This window comes from Stylophora pistillata, chromosome 13 (genome assembly GCF_964205215.1).
Source record: "Stylophora pistillata chromosome 13, jaStyPist1.2, whole genome shotgun sequence".
Taxonomy (NCBI): domain Eukaryota; kingdom Metazoa; phylum Cnidaria; class Anthozoa; order Scleractinia; family Pocilloporidae; genus Stylophora; species Stylophora pistillata.
In genome coordinates this window covers 22,745,045-22,761,906 of record NC_142531.1, presented here as the reverse complement: position 1 = coordinate 22,761,906, position 16,862 = coordinate 22,745,045, and the positions used below count along the sequence as shown (strand labels likewise).

The window sequence follows — 16,862 nt, the reverse complement described above, 5'->3', positions numbered from 1 at the left end:
GGTTTGTGCCTAATCAAGCCCAAAATTTATACGTGACGCATGGATTTATGAGAAAGGTAGGAGAAGGTGATATTTGGAATTTTCTGCGTAAAAAACTGCTTAAAGTACACGTGACACGTGAATTGTTCTAATATTTGTGCATGAAACGGAGTCAGGAACCCCTGCTCCCCTCCCCTCCCTCGCCATCTTCTACTTATGAGCTTCCATTTTAACAGAGCACTGAAAATTTTAATGGAAGAAGTTTGCATTTCTGAAGAATTAGTCCAGCCCTAGCATTTTTCAGCATACCAACCTGTTGAAATTGATAGACAAAATTGGTCAAGTCACCTCCAACTGCATGTCCGTTTTGATCAATGAATACCCAACAGTTACCGCTTTTTCCACATTTGGAGTACGCTGTACCAGCATTCTCTCTATCGAAGCACTCTCCGTAAAACTGAACACTTAAATACCCTTTGTGTCAAGAGCCACCTGTGCGTATTGGTTTACCGTCAGATTCATTCTTGTCCAAACAATCTGTGATCGGAAATTGGCGTAATATACAGGGAGAGAACGATCATCATAATTGTCATGGTAAAATCCAATTGGTTGAATGCTTGGAAGAGGCTCTGCAGAAGAGAGTTTTCGAAGACGTTAGTAAGTGTCGATATCTCTGTAAATGTAACAAAGAAATATCTCCATGGCATACATTACTAATAAATATTAACAAAGATTGTATTTCTCAAGAGCCCCATCATCCATCGTCGCCTCTCAAGCCTATTCTAGAAAGCGAAATTGTTTTGTACCATGATTTGTATATTCCTTTTTTGTCTTTGTTATTGTAAATTGTAAAGTACTAATTCAATTTGTATATAACTTGCAAGAAATAAAAAAACCCTTCAATACAAAAAGAGTTTATTTCTTGGTGTAAGGTAAAGGTAAAGTCTGTTTACGAAACTAGTGGCCTATTAGGCCGGTGCTTAACTCCGGTTTCCATAGCATGTAGCGCAGTTGCTAAGATACTGACACATAACCTTTTATTTGTAAATACCATCCGAACACCCTTGCGAAACCAGAACCAGAACAAAGCGACAACGAAAACATTCGACACTTTTTACAACCAGCTTTTTCTTCATTTACGCAACGTAGTGTTTAACAAATGATACCAAAAGAAATGATTTTTTCACTTACGATCGCAGTGTTTGTCTCTGTTGCAAACAGCGTCAGTTACTGGTTTCATAGCATGACGACATAGTTCTCTAGCAGCTGGTACGATATGACCAGCCTCGTCTGCCCGGATGTACTCAAGCTCCCTTGTCATCAAACCACCACCACATGTTCTGGGACACTTAGGAACACCAAAACCATTTCATTTAGGCTGTGCTTTGTTGAATTCCAATAAGAAAAAGAAAAGCTAATGCAGTAGCCAACAAATTTTAAATCAAAAGATCATTTTGAGCATTTAACGAAAATTTCTACCACCAGTGAAGGTTTTCATTAAATGAATATATATCTGTTTTTATGTCAGACCAAGGTAGACCCCTCCATTATTCTGCCGGACACGGCATATCGTTGTACTGCTGGACGAGAGTAATATTTGGTTTGGCACTCTTATCACAGAGCAAGTCGCTGACTTTCTCAAAACGAGATTCATTAAATTGCCTTCGACAGTAGACAAGTCAAGAATGACTCCCTCTTTCACAGGTTTTGGAGGACTCGTTCCAATCTGTTTGATGCCACCTTAAAATGGAAAGAATTTGATGATGATTATCAGGACTTACATGCGACAGGCTTGGGTTGTAAAATATATCCCACTATAACTGACCTAAAGTGCGGAAAAACGCGAGGAACTTAGTCAACTATTAGTTTCACGTGCATCTGGTTGAGAGGGTCCAGCAAGGTCTTTGTGAAACCAATTGAAGGCGACGAAAACTAACTAAAAAAAATTAAAGTTATCTGTCTTTCATAGTGATATTATATGGCACACTTACGCTGTCTAGCAAGTATTCTGGTTTTTGCAGACGATGTGCGACGCAGGCTTTACTACGTCGGAACAGGAATGCACTGATGCAGGAGTACCATCATCAGATCGAACGCAACTGAGATCTCGAGTTCTGACACCTAAAGTTCAGCGCAAAATTGTCATCAAATGTTAGTTTAGTGTCAATTTCCTTTAAGTACTCTTGCTTGGCCAGTAATTAGCAGGACAAGGTGAATGAAATCTAACGCACACCAAATTGTTTGAATACTCAGATAAACTAAGAATCAGAGACACCAGAAAACATTACCTCGGCCACAAGTCATTGAACAAGCAGATCACTTCCCAATGACCCACTTTGAAGAGAGTCTGAGCAGTTTCGTTTGATAATAATGGTCTGTAGTATTGAAAATCCACTCCTTGATTTTTTTCAGGTAGAAAAACAAATTAGAAAATGAAACAAAAGAAAAGACCTGAATCCACCAAAATCTGCTGTATGTATTCCGGCATAATAGGCAAGTAAGAAAATATCAGCCGATACTTAATAATAAAACCAAAACGGCGAAGTGCTTTCTTTTTGCTTCATGAGGAGACCTATGACACAACGGTTTTAACGTCATACAACTATAATAGAAACCGTCAAAATCCATTCAAATGAGTGTCAGCGGTAAATCTAACGCGCTTATTTATTTAATTAGGCTTGATTCCGCTCTTCTCTCGAGCAGGGGTCTTGGTGCCTTCTAATAATGAGCGTGGGCCCAGTTCCCAAACAGCGGCTAACACAATCTTCGAAAATTATCTTTGTATAATACTAATAATTTCGAAAAAACATTTTATGCTTTATAAACTTCAAGTTTAAGATTCATATGTAGCAAATATATGAAGAGTTTGTTACTACAGTCTTCTGTTCAACTTGTTTCTTTAATCAACATTAAAAATCACTGATTCGAACCATTTATGTTGTTACCATAATTTCAATGGGAACTTTTGTGGGTCCAGCTACAAACACAGAATCGTCATATTGTTTGTGTTCAATTTTTGTTCTATTGTAATAAACAGTTCGACTCCGGGAAGGAGAATTTGTAATGTGTTCACCGTTGTGAGTATCTTTATCACCTGACGAGGACAGGAATAAAAATCAGTGCTTTTGTTAGAAATATAGCAAAACTCATAGATATTACAGTTAATCGGTGGTACAATTGGCTCCTTTCAGGGATAAACTCAGCTGCATTTATTTTATTGCAGAATACGAAGAGATGTATCTTCTAATCGATCAAACCTTTTATCTAACTATTCCTACCCTACCACTAAAAACATGTTTAACAAAACTTGATAATTTATTACCCAACTCTACCTCAGTTTAAGGATTTTGAAATATCGTAAAGAAATCACTGTGTCGTTGTGGGACTTAACATTTCACTGAATTGAGATGAATTTGGAAAAGAGATACGAATTTCCTATTAGAAGCTTTCTTTATCCTTCGTGCCACGAGTCGAGAGTGTAGTCATAACAGTCTACTACTTTTGGCGGCTTTCATATTCTGAAAAAAAAGCAAAATAACAAATATTTGAACATTTGTTTCAATGTTGTAAAAAAAACTTAAATCACGTAAAATGTTCTAAATTGATTTTTTTCGCCTGCATTTATCCGTGATCACACGTACATGACCTAAAAGCGTTGTGAAAAAACGTAGAAATCTAGATTTTATTTGGCCGAGCACTTGTAGGGCAACATAGATGATCCTTCGCCATTCCCCACCTCCCATCTCCCTTATCAGTACACGAGTTGCACAAGTTTTACCACGTTCCACTACTCGTTGAATTTTTTTCTACAACCGGCCCTCATTTATGTCCCTCTCTTCCCCCATTCCAATGTTGCCTGATGTTGATAAAATTTTCTCTAATTTCTGGCAACTTAGCTTGGGAAGAGGAGGAGTGGGGACCTTCAAGTAACTCACAAAAGATTAAATGCAAGATTTCTATTTTTTGTGTTGAGTGGAGGGTTGTCGACCACCTGGTAAGGGAGGTATGCCAACTATATTCGCCTCTCACTGTAGATCCGTATCCGAACGGAGCGAGTCTTAGAGATAAGTTTGATAAGTATGCTAATGTGTGCAAGTCAACCCGGAAATGGTGTTCTACCGCAAGGTGAGTGTTGAAATTTATCCAGGTAGCTATAAAATAGCATCTCACTCAGACGATTTCCCTTACTCATCCCAAACGCCAGTTTAAAAGCCATATCCGTGCCTCACACTCGATTTTGTAGTCGTTAGGAGGTTTTAAGCTTCTCAGGCATAGAACAATTACAGTATTATCATTGAAAAGGGAGTTTAGCTGTGTATGTATGACGGTACCTTTTATTTCTCTCGAGCAGTTTTCAACCGAGTGTCATGACTGCACTGACGCAAGGAGGAAAATGCTTGCTGGCAATCGACTCTTTCTTCGCAAATATATCTGGTTAGTTACTCAAAACACACAAAAAGGTTTTGCTTGGGCTTTGCAAAAGCTTCGATTTTACATTTTAAGAAAAAGCATAAAATGTTTAGACGGCACGAGTCTGCAGTCTGCCGCACCACCATTTTTACATATTTTTATGATCGTGTTAGAAGTAAGAATATCATAAGCGTGACAAAAAACAAAATAAAATAACAAATATGCAAATCACCATATACCTGCTGCAACTAATGAAGTTTGAGTTGTCGCAATTTGGGTCGTGGTTGCCATGGTCGTGGTAGCCTTGGTCGTTGGTGCTTTGGTTGTGGTGGGCATGGTTGTTGTGGCTTATCATATGCAGATTAAAAAAAGAGAGACAAACAAAAAGTTTATGATTAATTTTACTTTAGAGGTAGTGTCTAGCAAGTCGACGTGAAGAAAGGGACAGAACCGATTTACTTTTTTAGGAATAAAACGTGTATGCCAACTACCCCTTGCGAATTGGCAAAAACCTGGGCAGGTGATGTGTATGTGTTCTTATATTATTGCAAGACAGTTGTCACAGGTTCCCTTTGAAATTTCAGAAAAATAACCATTTTATAACTAAAACAAGTCAGGAAAACGGAAAGCTTGGTAAATTTGCACCTCTCGTGTATAACTTGTGAGTAATTAAACTAATTGGCAGTACACCCGTTTTCTTGGTTTTTGAACTTACTCTTTAAAATAAAGTCCAAGGAATGCTAGTAAAATCGAGCTCCGTATTGCCATTTCGGATCATTTGACTCTTCTAAGTTGAACGACAATAAATTAAATTTTTCAACTTACGAATACAATTTTGACATGTTGCGTTGCAGTTCACGATCATAAAATTACGTAAAAGGCTGTCAGGCCCACAGAGACCCAAAGCCCGATATGCTTCGCAGCTTTCAAACGTGTCTGGAAGGCATACTGAAAAATGAAAGAAACAATTCGTTAAAGTCGTCGTTTCTCACGCACTTGCGTGTGAAATGTACAATAACAGTACTTGTCGAAAGGTCACGCCACGAAGATGGCTTCCTGTATTCATGTATGTGGCCCAGCCAGGGTCGAGATTCGCCCCGTGGAAGTTGATACGTGACGGTCTTAGATTCGGGATTCCACATTGTGTATTCTGAACCCCAGGTGGTTAAGTCCAGATTCCACTCTACTCGATTCTGAATTCCAAAAGGCTAGATCTCATTTTGTTAGAGGTAAGAATGATATCACAAGCGCGACTAGAAACAAAGTAAAATAACAAATATGCAAATCACCATATACCTGCTGCAACTACCACGGTCGTGGTAGCCTCCGTTATTGGTGCCATGGTTGTGATCGCTTCGGTCGTCGATGCCATGGTTGTGGTGACCTCAGTCGTTGGTGCCATGGTCGTGGTAGCCTTAGTCGTTGGTGCTTTGGTTGTGGTGGGCATGGTCGTTGTGGCTTATCATATGCAGATTAAAAAAAATACAGACAAACAAAAAGTTAATGATCAGTTTTAGTTTAGAAGTAGTGTCAGGAAAGTTGACGTGAAAAAAGGGAAAGAACCGATTTCCTTTTTTTGGGAATAAAACGTGTATGCCAACTACCCCTTGCGAATTGGCAAAAACCTGGGCAGGTGTTGTGTATGTGTTCTTATATTATTGCAGGACTATTATCACAGGTTCCCTTTAAAATTTCAGACAACTAACCATTTTATAACTAAAACAAGTCAGGAAAACGGAAAGCTTGGTAAATTTGCACCTCTCGTGTATAACTTGTGAGTAATTAAACTAATTGGCAGTACACCCATTTTGTTGTTTTTTGAACTCACTCTTTAAAATAAAGTCCAAGGAATGCTAGTAGAATCGAGCTCCGTATTGCCACTTCGGGTCATTTGACTCTTTTAAGTTGAACGAGAATAAATTAAATTTTTCAACTTACGAATACAATTTTGACATGTTGCGTTGCAGTTTACGACCATAAAATTACGTAAAAAGCTGTCAGGCCCACAGAGACCCAAAACCCGATATGCTTCGCAGCTTTCAAACGTGTCTGGAAGGCATACTGAAAAATGAAAGAAACAATTCATTAAAGTCGTCGTTTCTCACGCACTTGCGTGTGAAATGTACAATAACAATACTTGTCGAAACGTCACGCCACGAAGATGGCTTCCTGTATTCATGTATGTGGCCCAGCTAGGCTCGAGATTTACCCCGTGGAACATGATACGTGACGTTCCTAGATTCGGGATTCCACATTGTGTATTCTGAACCCCAGGTGCTTAAGTCCAGATTCCACCCTACTGGATTCTGAATTCCAAAAGGCTGGGTCTCATTTGTTAGAGGTGAGAATGATATCATAAGCGTGACTAGAAACAAAGTAAAATAACAAAGATGCAAATCGCCATATACCTGCTGCAACTACCACGGTCGTGGTAGCCTCCGTTATTGGTGCCATGGTTGTGATCGCTTCGGTCGTCGATGCCATAGTTGTGGTGGCCTCAGTCGTTGGTGCCATTGTCGTGGTAGCTTCTGTCGTTGGTGCCATGGTCGTTGTAGCTTCAGTCGTGGGTACCATGGTCGTGGTAACCTCCGTTATTGGTGCCATGGTCGTGGTGGCCTCTGTCGTTGGTGCCTTTGTCGTGGTAGGTTCTGTCGTTGGGGCCATGGTCGTGGTAGCCTTAGTCGTTGGTGCTTTGGTTGTGGTGGGCATGGTCGTTGTGGCTTATCATATGCAGATTAAAAAAAATACAGACAAACAAAAAGTTAATGATCAGTTTTAGTTTAGAAGTAGTGTCCAGAAAGTTGACGTGAAAAAAGGGAAAGAACCGATTTCCTTTTTTTTAGGAATAAAACGTGTATGCCAACTACCCCTTACGAATTGGCAAAAACCTGGGCAGGTGTTGTGTATGTGTTATTATATTATTGCAGGACAATTGTCACAGGTTCCCTTTGAAATTTCAGAAAAATAACCTTTTTATAACCAAAACAAGTCAGGAAAACGGAAAGCTTGGTAAATTTGCACCTCTCGTGTATAACTTGTGAGTAATTAAACTAATTCTTACTCTTTAGAATAAAGTCCAAGGAATGCTAGTAAAATCGAGCTCCGTATTGCCACTTCGGATCATTTGACTCTTCTAAGTTGAACGACAATAAATTAAGTTTTTCAACTTACGAATACAATTTTGACATGTTGCGTTGCAGTTTACGACCATAAAACTACGTAAAAAGCTGTCAGGCCCACAGAGACCCAAAACCTGATATGCTTCGCAGCTTTCAAACGTGTCTGGAAGGCATACTGAAACATAGGCATGCTACGCATGCAGGAGTTATTTTTTTGGATACGTAGGTTGAAATGGGACACTATATAACTGATGCTGGTGTCTGAATTGTTGGCAAAAATAAACTGCATTGGTACAACGCTTCCTGCAGTCCCCTCCACAGCCCTAATTTGAACTTGTCACGCAACGCTATCTCTCTCTCCAACATTGCATGACGAGACTAAACAACAACCTGCTCGTAGGTTCAAATTGTGCTTATTGCCGTTCCTTCGTCAGAGACAAATTCCTAGTTATTATTCTGACTATTAAGGGCCAGAATCAGAAATTATGTTTGGTTTTTCCTGTGCAAGAAAATGCACAGTAGCGTGCAGTTTTTAATTGGCGTAAAGTAATGTGGTGGCATATCCATGGAACGAGGTTGAGTTTTGACATCGAGTGTCAGTCAGATTTGAAGTGCTGGCCGCGCATCAACGATAAGCTTGTTACAGTTTATACTCATCTTTCGAGTGAACTTAACTATATTTATTTAAAGTACAAGCTTAATACTGTGAATCACTACTATTGTTAACGTACTGATGAAAACAACAACCCTTGGGAACAGTAATACAACCATCTTATGTAAACGTTGGCGATTGAAACCATCCGTAAATAAATATTGCGAAAAAAGCAATTGTACTTTTCTCACCAAAAAAAGAAAACTTGTGGAAGTCACTGCCACATACCTTTAATTTCAATCAGTCAAAAATCTTGAGGTCTATAAAATGCCTTCTGTGATATATCGTTCCGAGGCAAAAAAAACTTCAAAGGTTTGTTATTAGATGTAAGCAAGAGAAATCCTTGTAAATAAAGTCATCGCGTTCAAATACAACTTTTTATTGCGTGATCCCGCCTTTCCTCCGGCGATTTTAGTAATTCCAAATTTTCATGGATGGCATCAACTTGTTCCGAAGTCTTAGCCTCCATAACTCACCATGTTAACAAACCATGAAAAGCACTCGACAGCGATTCTGCTAAAACAGCAAAATCTTCAATTCGAACCAATTCAATTCAATCCGCTGATCCACAAATCCGGCCCAAATATAGGCTCCGTGTAGCTTTTTGTTCAGTAACAGATGGTTGCCTCAAAATACTCTTCCATATAATTTTGCAGGGGAAAGCTCTATTTTATCTCTTACAGCCTCTGGACAAAGATATTTTCCGGGCTCCGTTCTTCGAACAAGTGAAAGTAGATTGAACCAAGAGAAAGTATCATTCTTCAAAGGATAATATGGTGGGCTACTTAATTGGTTGTTGCCTATCTGAACTTTGCCCTTTGCGTGCGAAATACGTGATAAAATGCAGGTTGTTTACAGGAAATTGACACGCAATGGGGTAAAGTCCAGGTTAGCTATAAGCGAATTTTATTGGTAGAAAACGTCTAAGCACGTGAGAGTTGCGTGGAAAATTAACCGACCGTACCATTCTGTCCCTTGTGAAATATTTTTCATTGAGGTAGATTTATGTCATAAAATTTGCGTTGTTTACTGGAAAATGGCATTTCATCTAAAAAAATCTAATCCATACTGGCGAGTAAAAAGTAACACGCAATTGTAACGGGAAAGTATTGTTTAAACAATATTTAATTCATGGAGGACTTTTAGAAGCAAAGAAACGGATATGTAACATGGCAGTCGACGCAGAAAGTAAATGTAACTTGGTGGTCGTTTCAACCGCTGCTAAAAGAACCATATGGCAAAAAAAAAAGATTATCAATCAAATATGATTTACGCAAATATCTTGCGCAAGATTTACCAGAGTCAGTAAAACTAGCCTTTCCGAAACAACACGCTATAGCGCTAAATTCGTGTTAGGCCTCCAGCTGACGGTGTATGCGTCGTAAGTGAAGGAGCGGTACACAAAACATGCACGTTTTAACTCGCTAATCGGTAGAAAAAGTTCCCTGACGACCTTTCAAATCCAGACAGATCATAGCGATAAAATCCTCACGAAGGACATGAGCCATTACACTGAATAGATGGTCTTACAACTCTTGTAGATGTCATCTTACCTTGTTCCTTGAGCGAAATTCAAAATTGGAATCGCTGGTTAACTCATATATAGCAATGAAATATCCTGAAGTTGCTCCTATCAACACCTGAAGTAATATTTGATTCAAAATTTTTCTCATGTTCCACTCAGTCTCCTTCAGAAGGAAGAATAAGCGTAGTCGTACAACGGTCACAACTCCACCACTTTCCCAACACGACTGATACATTTCCTTAATTTGCGAACCGCTCTCTCCGACTCAAGCGTTGATTCGCTGAAATTTGAAGACCTGTCAAACCACAAATTAGCAAGAACGCTCTGATTGGTGCGACATCGAAAAATACTACAATCTGATTGGTTTGTGATACACCAAAAGATTGGGCCAATCACATTGCGTTGAGATACACCAAAAAAAAGATGCGCCAATCAGATTGCTTAGAGATACACCAAATTGCGCTGATCAGATTACACTACACCACAATACACCAATCTATACGCTAACATATAGTTATTTTTTTTAAAAAAATAACTCAAAAATGAAACAAACAATTCATTGAAGTCGTCGTTTCTCACGCACTTGCGTGTGAAATGTACAATAACAATACTTGTCGAAAGGTCATGCTACAAAGATGGCTTCCTGTATTCATGTATGTGGCCCAGCTAGGGTCGAGATTCGCCCCGTGGAAGATGATACGTGACGATCTGAGATTCGGGATTCCACATTGTGTATTCTGAACCCCAGGTGCTTAAGTCCAGATTCCACCCTACTGGATTGTATTGAATACTACTGAATAGAAGTAGAAGCAATACACTTTTCATTGCAATTTCTTAAAGAACAGTTGAATATAAGCATTTCAGAGAAGAGCGCATTGAATTAGTGGGTGAGACTTTTGCTGTCTTTTTGACCTTTCAATGATACCATGAAGACATCGAAACGTTGTGCGTTTTTAGCTGCTTTTATTCATTTTCGCATTGGAATGTTGAGTGTACGTATAAATACAATTCCAAACCTTACTTGGTAGTGTAGAGTCCGGTGGCTCTACTGTAGTTACTGAAAAACGAGAAACATGTAATGATAATGATAATAATAATAATAATAATAATAATAATAATAATAATAATAATAATAATAATAATAAAACATTAAACTCTATATATCGGAGAACACGATGACATCACGTGACTTGAGTCTCGTTTAGGCAACCAAAGTTGTCTTTTTTATATGAATCTCAAGGGAGGGGGAGAGAGATGTTGATAACGGAATTATCATTTTAGATGGCCAGCCCAACTACATGGCTGACACTCGTTATAACATAATCGCTTACAAATATCTGAGCTTGTATCCAGAGAGAGTATTAGGAGTGGGGGAGGGGTGGGGGGATTCAGAAGGATTTTACGATATTTATCGAAAAGGTCTACTGATAAATCTCGCACAGTTAACATCCCTTGAGCAACTTACAAATATCTGAGCTTGAGAGAGTATTAGGAGTGGGGGAGGGGTGGGGGATTCAGAAGGATTTTACGATATTTATCGAAAAGGTCTACTGATAAATCTCGCACAGTTAACATCCCTTGAGCAACTTACATTGTCGCTTCGCTCTGACTTCCGCTGGCAATGGGTTAGCATAGCAGGCAACAAGAAACGTGACGAGAAAAAAGGCCGTGAGGGCGTACATTTTCCTGAAAAAGAGCAGAAGAAAACCTTTAGAGTTACTTCTCGTATTAAGAAACTTTCCTTATTGAATAAATTACGAATATTTTTTCGCTAACATAATCTTACAAACAAAAACATCTTCAAACCATGTTGGCTAAAGTACAAGCCCATTATTGTTTTCCGTTCAAGTTTAAAGTGTGCAAATATTTATCTCAAAAAAATATTAGTTTACATTCTCTAATATTTGAGAACCTTCTGGTCAAAGGATGTAGTGAAAAAGTCACGGACTTCATCTTTTTCATTTCACCTATACCCCTAAAATAATTAAGTGAATGTAATTCACTGACAGGACGGTACGTTCAACTCACGACTGAGTTTTATTGATGGATGGGACTAAAAAAGCTGTCTTAATTTTTAATCATATGATTTCCATGAAATATTGAACCTCGTAATATTAAACTCAATTTTATTTATGCCAAGTTAGCAGAGAACAAGCAAGTTTAATTCTGAATTGTTTGGCTGATTTTAAAATCCCCAACCATATCTGAACTAACCATTAAGCAAGAAGCTTTGTTATTGTCAGAAATGTTTAGATCTGATCAAGTGTATTGTGCTGGCAGTGAGGAAAATTCGACTCATTGCCAGAAATTTGGGACACGATGGCGGCCGCGCGTGCGCATCATATACAGTAATGGCACTGAAAGTACTTAAGAACATGTATGGGGAAAAAGACCTTTTTGAAAAAACATTACTTACTATGCGGTAGATCCCTTGTGCACAGTTCGAAACATATTTAAAATGGACTAGCCGAGTTATTGACAAAGAAAAGAAGTACCAAATTCAACTCTAACCTTCTTCCTAAGGCATGTAATCCTGTGGTCAATTTCTACTCCTTTTCCCCATACATCTTCTTAAAATTCCCTCGGAGGTCATCTTGATATTCCACAAATACAGGGAGATCCCGGAGGAGAATGCATGGTGCACAGTTCGAAATGAGTTGTACGAAGCTTCCTTTCGCCCTATCTTTCGTAGTAGATTGATTCATCTACGCCAAAGTTCTTCCAAGAGCAATTGAATTTTATGAATTTTAGAAGCATCGAAGGAGCCGTGCCACCATTTTTAAAGTCCCCTTTGTTTACATGTTCATCGAAAAACGCTGCAAAAGTTGAGAGGAAAGTGATTTTCGTCGCCATGTTTTTTGTTTTCAAAATCCCCTAGTGTTTCTTGGGATAGCTAAGTCTCAGGCTACTCTCGTACAGATGCTTTATTCCCGAATTCATTCGGCAAAAGTTTCTTCACAACTTCCGGTTAAAAGTAGGGTTTAAAATGGCTGATTTGCTCAGCGAATACAAAAGGAAAGACATTGAATGGCAGTTAAAGCTAAGTTCTGAGTTTCCTTTAGAGTATGTGCGACGAGAAGCAGCCTCACAGTACGATTTTTTGTGCTGTGTGGAGATTCCTTTGCCCCTCTTACGAAAGTGGAGCGAGCTTCTTGAAATCACTTCCGGTACAGAAATCAATTACATAGACCTACTTAATGCGACCGTCGTGGATGGATGGTTTGCTTTGAAGCATGAAAATGAACGAATGAACGAGCTGCTTCGAAAAAAATCAAGCTCAACGAAGATTTCTTACAAGAAAACCTCGGGAAGAAAGAGAAAGGAATTGGACAGCAAAGCATATAGCCTCTGTGTTAGAAGGGGAGAGCTTGAGTCAATTGAATCATTGAAGTCTGAAGTTTTGCACAGCTACAAAGAGATCGAAGAATGGCGAGAAGCATACAGTGACTTAGAAAATGAGAAAAGGAAATTGTATGAAGAAATGAAGAAAGAAATTAACAAACTAGAAGAAGAGATAACAAACCTTACAGATGTCAACAAAGAGTTAGTTGATTACATTGGGGCCTTAGAACAAGAAGAATCCTTAAAATGCCAAGGAAAGAAGGTCACTGAAGTGGGCACAAAACAAAGAGGGAGAAAGCTTCGCCATTTAAAGAATAAAGTTCAGTGTGCTTTGTGGTTTTGTAAAAGCTTTGGGCTTCAATTAACTCAAGTAAAATTGCAAGATGAAAAAGGAGGAGCACACAGTTTGGACTGGGAACCCACCCCTTCACATGGAGCTTATGAAAATCTTCAGAAAGAGGAAAAGAAAAAAATTGAACAAGTCTTGTTTTTATTGGACAAATTCTGTGTGGGTGATGAAGTGTATCATGAGTTCACAATGATTACAGAAGACCTACCCAAATCCTATTTAGTAAAACAGTTGCGAGGTAACCTAAACAAAACATACCATATAGAACAAACACAGGGGAAGTATCCCGGAGCAAAAATAAATTTCACTGCTACACTTGAGGAACACATCAGAGAACTTCTTAACAACAAACCAGAGCTAAAAGATGATTGTATTCAAATCAAACTCAGTGGCGATGGTGCAAGAATGTCACGAACAACAAATTTTATGATGTTCTCATTTGCTCTTCTTCAAGGTAAAGACAGCGTCATGTCTTCAAAAAGCAACAGAACAGTTGCGATAATCAATGGTCCAGAAAAGTATGAAACGATGAAGACCTCACTCAAACACTTTTTCAAAGAAGTCAATGATCTTATAGAGAAAGGTCAAATAACAGTTGATGGCAAGGATATCAGTATAAAATTTTTCTTGGGTGGAGATATGAAATTTTTACTGATGGCAATGGGTATGAACTCAGCAACTGCTGACTATGCTTGTCTTTGGTGCAAAATACATAAAGATAATAGATGGGATACAACTAAACTTTCAAACTATTACAACCAAGAACCCCTACAGCGAACACTAGAGGAAATTAAGGCCCTCTGTAAATGCAAGGAGAACAATTATGGGTGCATTAACGAGCCTCTCCTGAACATTTCTCTGACGAATGTAATTGCAGATGAGCTCCATTTGCTATTACGAATTACTGACAAACTTTTACAAAATGTAATTGATGAAGTTCTTCAAAGGGATGCAGTTGAGGATTTTAACAAAAAAAGGGGAACACCCAAAGGAGTACATCTCACAAAGCTGGTCAACTGTATCAATACTCTTGGGATTTCCTTTTCTGTTTGGAATAAAAAAAATGCAAATGGCTCAGAGAGTCAAGTAAAAGAATTTACAAGTTTGCTTGGCTCTCAGAAAAAGAAATTGCTTAATGTACTGCCTTCTGAAATGAATCAATTCCTCTATCCAGAAACATGTGAAACAGTTCAACAAATATGGAAAGACTTTGAAGAATTATATAACATTATTACCGATTTAAACATAAGCAGTAATGACTCATTAGCAATTTTCACTAAAGCAAAGTCATGGATAAACCTTTTTTGTTCACTTCGAGGAAAGAGATCAGGGTATGAGAGACCCCGAGTGACACCATACATGCACATCATACCCTATCATATTCCATTTTTTATTGAAAAGCATGGAGGCTTCAAGAAATTTTCCGGGCAAGGTGTCGAGAAGAATAATGACGATGCCAAAAGGATACTATTTCAAAAGTCAAACAAATGGGAAGCTGCAAAGGACATTTTAAATACTGAGAGCAGACAATGGGAGCTACGACATCATGAAAGGGAGAAGGCAACTTACAAAAAACGAAATGTTGAATACTGGGAAGCTGGGATCAGCCAAAAGAGGAAAGAACAGCGGCTAATGTCAGCTCCCAGTAGCAGCCTGGATGAGGAAATGTGTGAAGAAAGCCCTACTGAAGACTACAACAAAATGACCCTTCCGCAGCTAAGGAAACTCATCAAAGAAAGAGGCTTGAAAGTGAAAAACCTTAGTAAATTAAAAAAGAAAGAACTTCTTACAATTATTGAAAAATCCTAACTTAACTTTAGAGAAAGGTTTAATCATATAAAAGGCCCACAACTGAAACAGCTACTAATTAATTACATGATGAAGGGACCTTAACAAATTTGATTGATAGTTTCTCTATATATGCTCTTGGCATCTCCACAATTTTGTCACCAACTTTTTCATAAGATTTGGGTGACAATGTCAGGTATTTCCGTACTTTAACAGGAAATCTAACCATAATGCCATCTCCGTGACTATCAAAAATGCAACTCCAGTTAATTGGGAGTTTACATTTGTTAAAGTCAGTCTCTTCTAAGAGAGTCCAGTTTTTCTCTGCTGCTGTTCTTCCTTTTCCACAAAACAAATACTTGAAAACATCATGTCGAAACTCTAAAGAGACTTTCTGCTCAGGACCCTTGTGTTTAAGTGCTTCCAGTAGAGCAAATCTCATTCTGTCGATGCAGCTCTGTACAATGTCTCCTTCAGGTCTTGGAGAATCAAAGTTCCTGGAAAAAGAAATAAGCATTAATAGATTTAAACCAAACATTTGGAGCATGCAAGCGTAAATTACAGACTTACATTAACATGCATGAATCCAGTATTATATGAAAGCAAATGACAGAAGGTTCAAGAATGTTTGATAATGCAATATGTACTACATGTACTTCTTAGGTACAGTTATGTAACAAAGTTCATTAATAAAATCCATATTAAATTTTCATGAATTACCTCAACAGAAGGGGGGAAAGGTTTTCTTCTGGTTCCCAAGTATTTTCAAAGGTACTGTAGCCTTTCCATTTTACGAGGAATTTTTTTCCCTGACAAAAAGATATCTAATTAGTTTTATGAACTTAAACTTATTTCAATTGATAAGCAGAATGCCTTACCTCCGAGTCTTCCCGATTTGCTATCAAGCGCTCAGCTTCATATATCCCGAGATTTTTTCCACGGCACCTCTTTTTCCTTTTTCTCTCAGGAAATAATATATCGGAGGAACTTAAATTATGGAGGATATAGTAGGAAACACGTTCTCGCTCAGATCGGGTAGCAATGGCCGCCATCTTGTTTTTCAGTGAAATGCGATACACCGCTGACTCAAACCCAGGGGCTCAAAATGTCCCCGATTTCTGGTGATGTATGATCCTCGGACCATTCTGAATCTATTTTCAGCCCTAAAAGGCGTCAAAAGGCGTCATCTATTTACAGACATTATTCCAAAGAACACAACACTCCTGTTCCGAACAATTTCTTAGCACGCTTCAATGTAATCAAGAAATGCACGAACAAGTTTGACTGCTTTGTTAATGAAATTCTGTGTTTTCAAGATCTCAAACCAGCATTGAATGTACAGTCGGATTCTCTTCGTGCTAAAGTATTCATGTAATTAGCTTAGCACTCTTTTATGCAAATTCGCTTCAACTTAGCCTCTTTACTTACGCATTTTATCCCCTACCTTGTAGGGGACTCATGTCCTATTGTCTATATACCAGTACTTTGTACAAATCCTCAAATAAATAAATAAATTAATTAATTATGTAACCTTGATAATGGCGCAAGATGCACCGAAAAGTCGGTTTCTTATATTTATGTTTAACTTATATTTCTTGTCTCATCTATTTCCAAATCGTCTCTTATATTAAAATCCTAGCTAAGGTTTAGCTTTAGGCGGTTTTAGGCAGGTTCAATTTTAGACACCTCATTTTGTTA

The 16,862-nt window shown here is 38.4% G+C and overlaps 2 protein-coding genes across 4 annotated transcripts in view; both read right to left on the bottom strand.

The window, feature by feature from the left end:
* The window catches only part of LOC111343458 (uncharacterized), a 33,777-nt gene that overhangs the window by 16,538 nt on the left and 377 nt on the right, over window positions 1-16,862 (bottom strand). Inside the window, exons 1-4 of one of the 3 annotated variants that reach the window (XM_088743975.1) lie at window positions 12,197-12,331; window positions 11,277-11,371; window positions 10,707-10,742; window positions 7,561-7,683 (exon numbers count right to left, since the gene is read on the bottom strand). In XM_088743975.1, coding sequence (XP_088600101.1) covers window positions 7,561-7,683; window positions 10,707-10,742; window positions 11,277-11,367 — 250 coding nt within the window. In that variant the 5' untranslated portion in view covers window positions 11,368-11,371; window positions 12,197-12,331. Of the gene's footprint in view, window positions 1-292; window positions 609-1,170; window positions 1,514-7,560; window positions 7,684-10,706; window positions 10,743-11,276; window positions 11,372-12,196; window positions 12,332-16,862 lie in introns of those variants that run through there. The other 2 variants (XM_088743974.1, XM_088743973.1) reach the window with 2 other exon arrangements.
* On the bottom strand, window positions 15,187-16,271 carry LOC111338681 (histone-lysine N-methyltransferase SUV39H1-A). Its single transcript, XM_022945198.2, has 3 exons — window positions 16,043-16,271; window positions 15,885-15,973; window positions 15,187-15,661 (listed from the first exon to the last, which is right to left on the bottom strand). Exons 1-3 carry the CDS (start codon window positions 16,214-16,216, stop codon window positions 15,244-15,246), a joined length of 681 nt encoding a protein of 226 aa, XP_022800933.2. The 5' UTR covers window positions 16,217-16,271; the 3' UTR covers window positions 15,187-15,243.

Coding starts and splice junctions, on each gene's coding strand:
- LOC111338681 (XM_022945198.2), bottom strand. CDS start 16,216: ATGGCGGCCATTGCTACCCGATCTGAGCGAGAACGTGTTTCCTACTAT. Junction 15,974..16,042: donor CAAATCGGGAAGACTCGGAG/GTAAGGCATTCT, acceptor TCTTTTTGTCAG/GGAAAAAAATTCCTCGTAAA. Junction 15,662..15,884: donor CTTTCCCCCCTTCTGTTGAG/GTAATTCATGAA, acceptor TTCTTTTTCCAG/GAACTTTGATTCTCCAAGAC.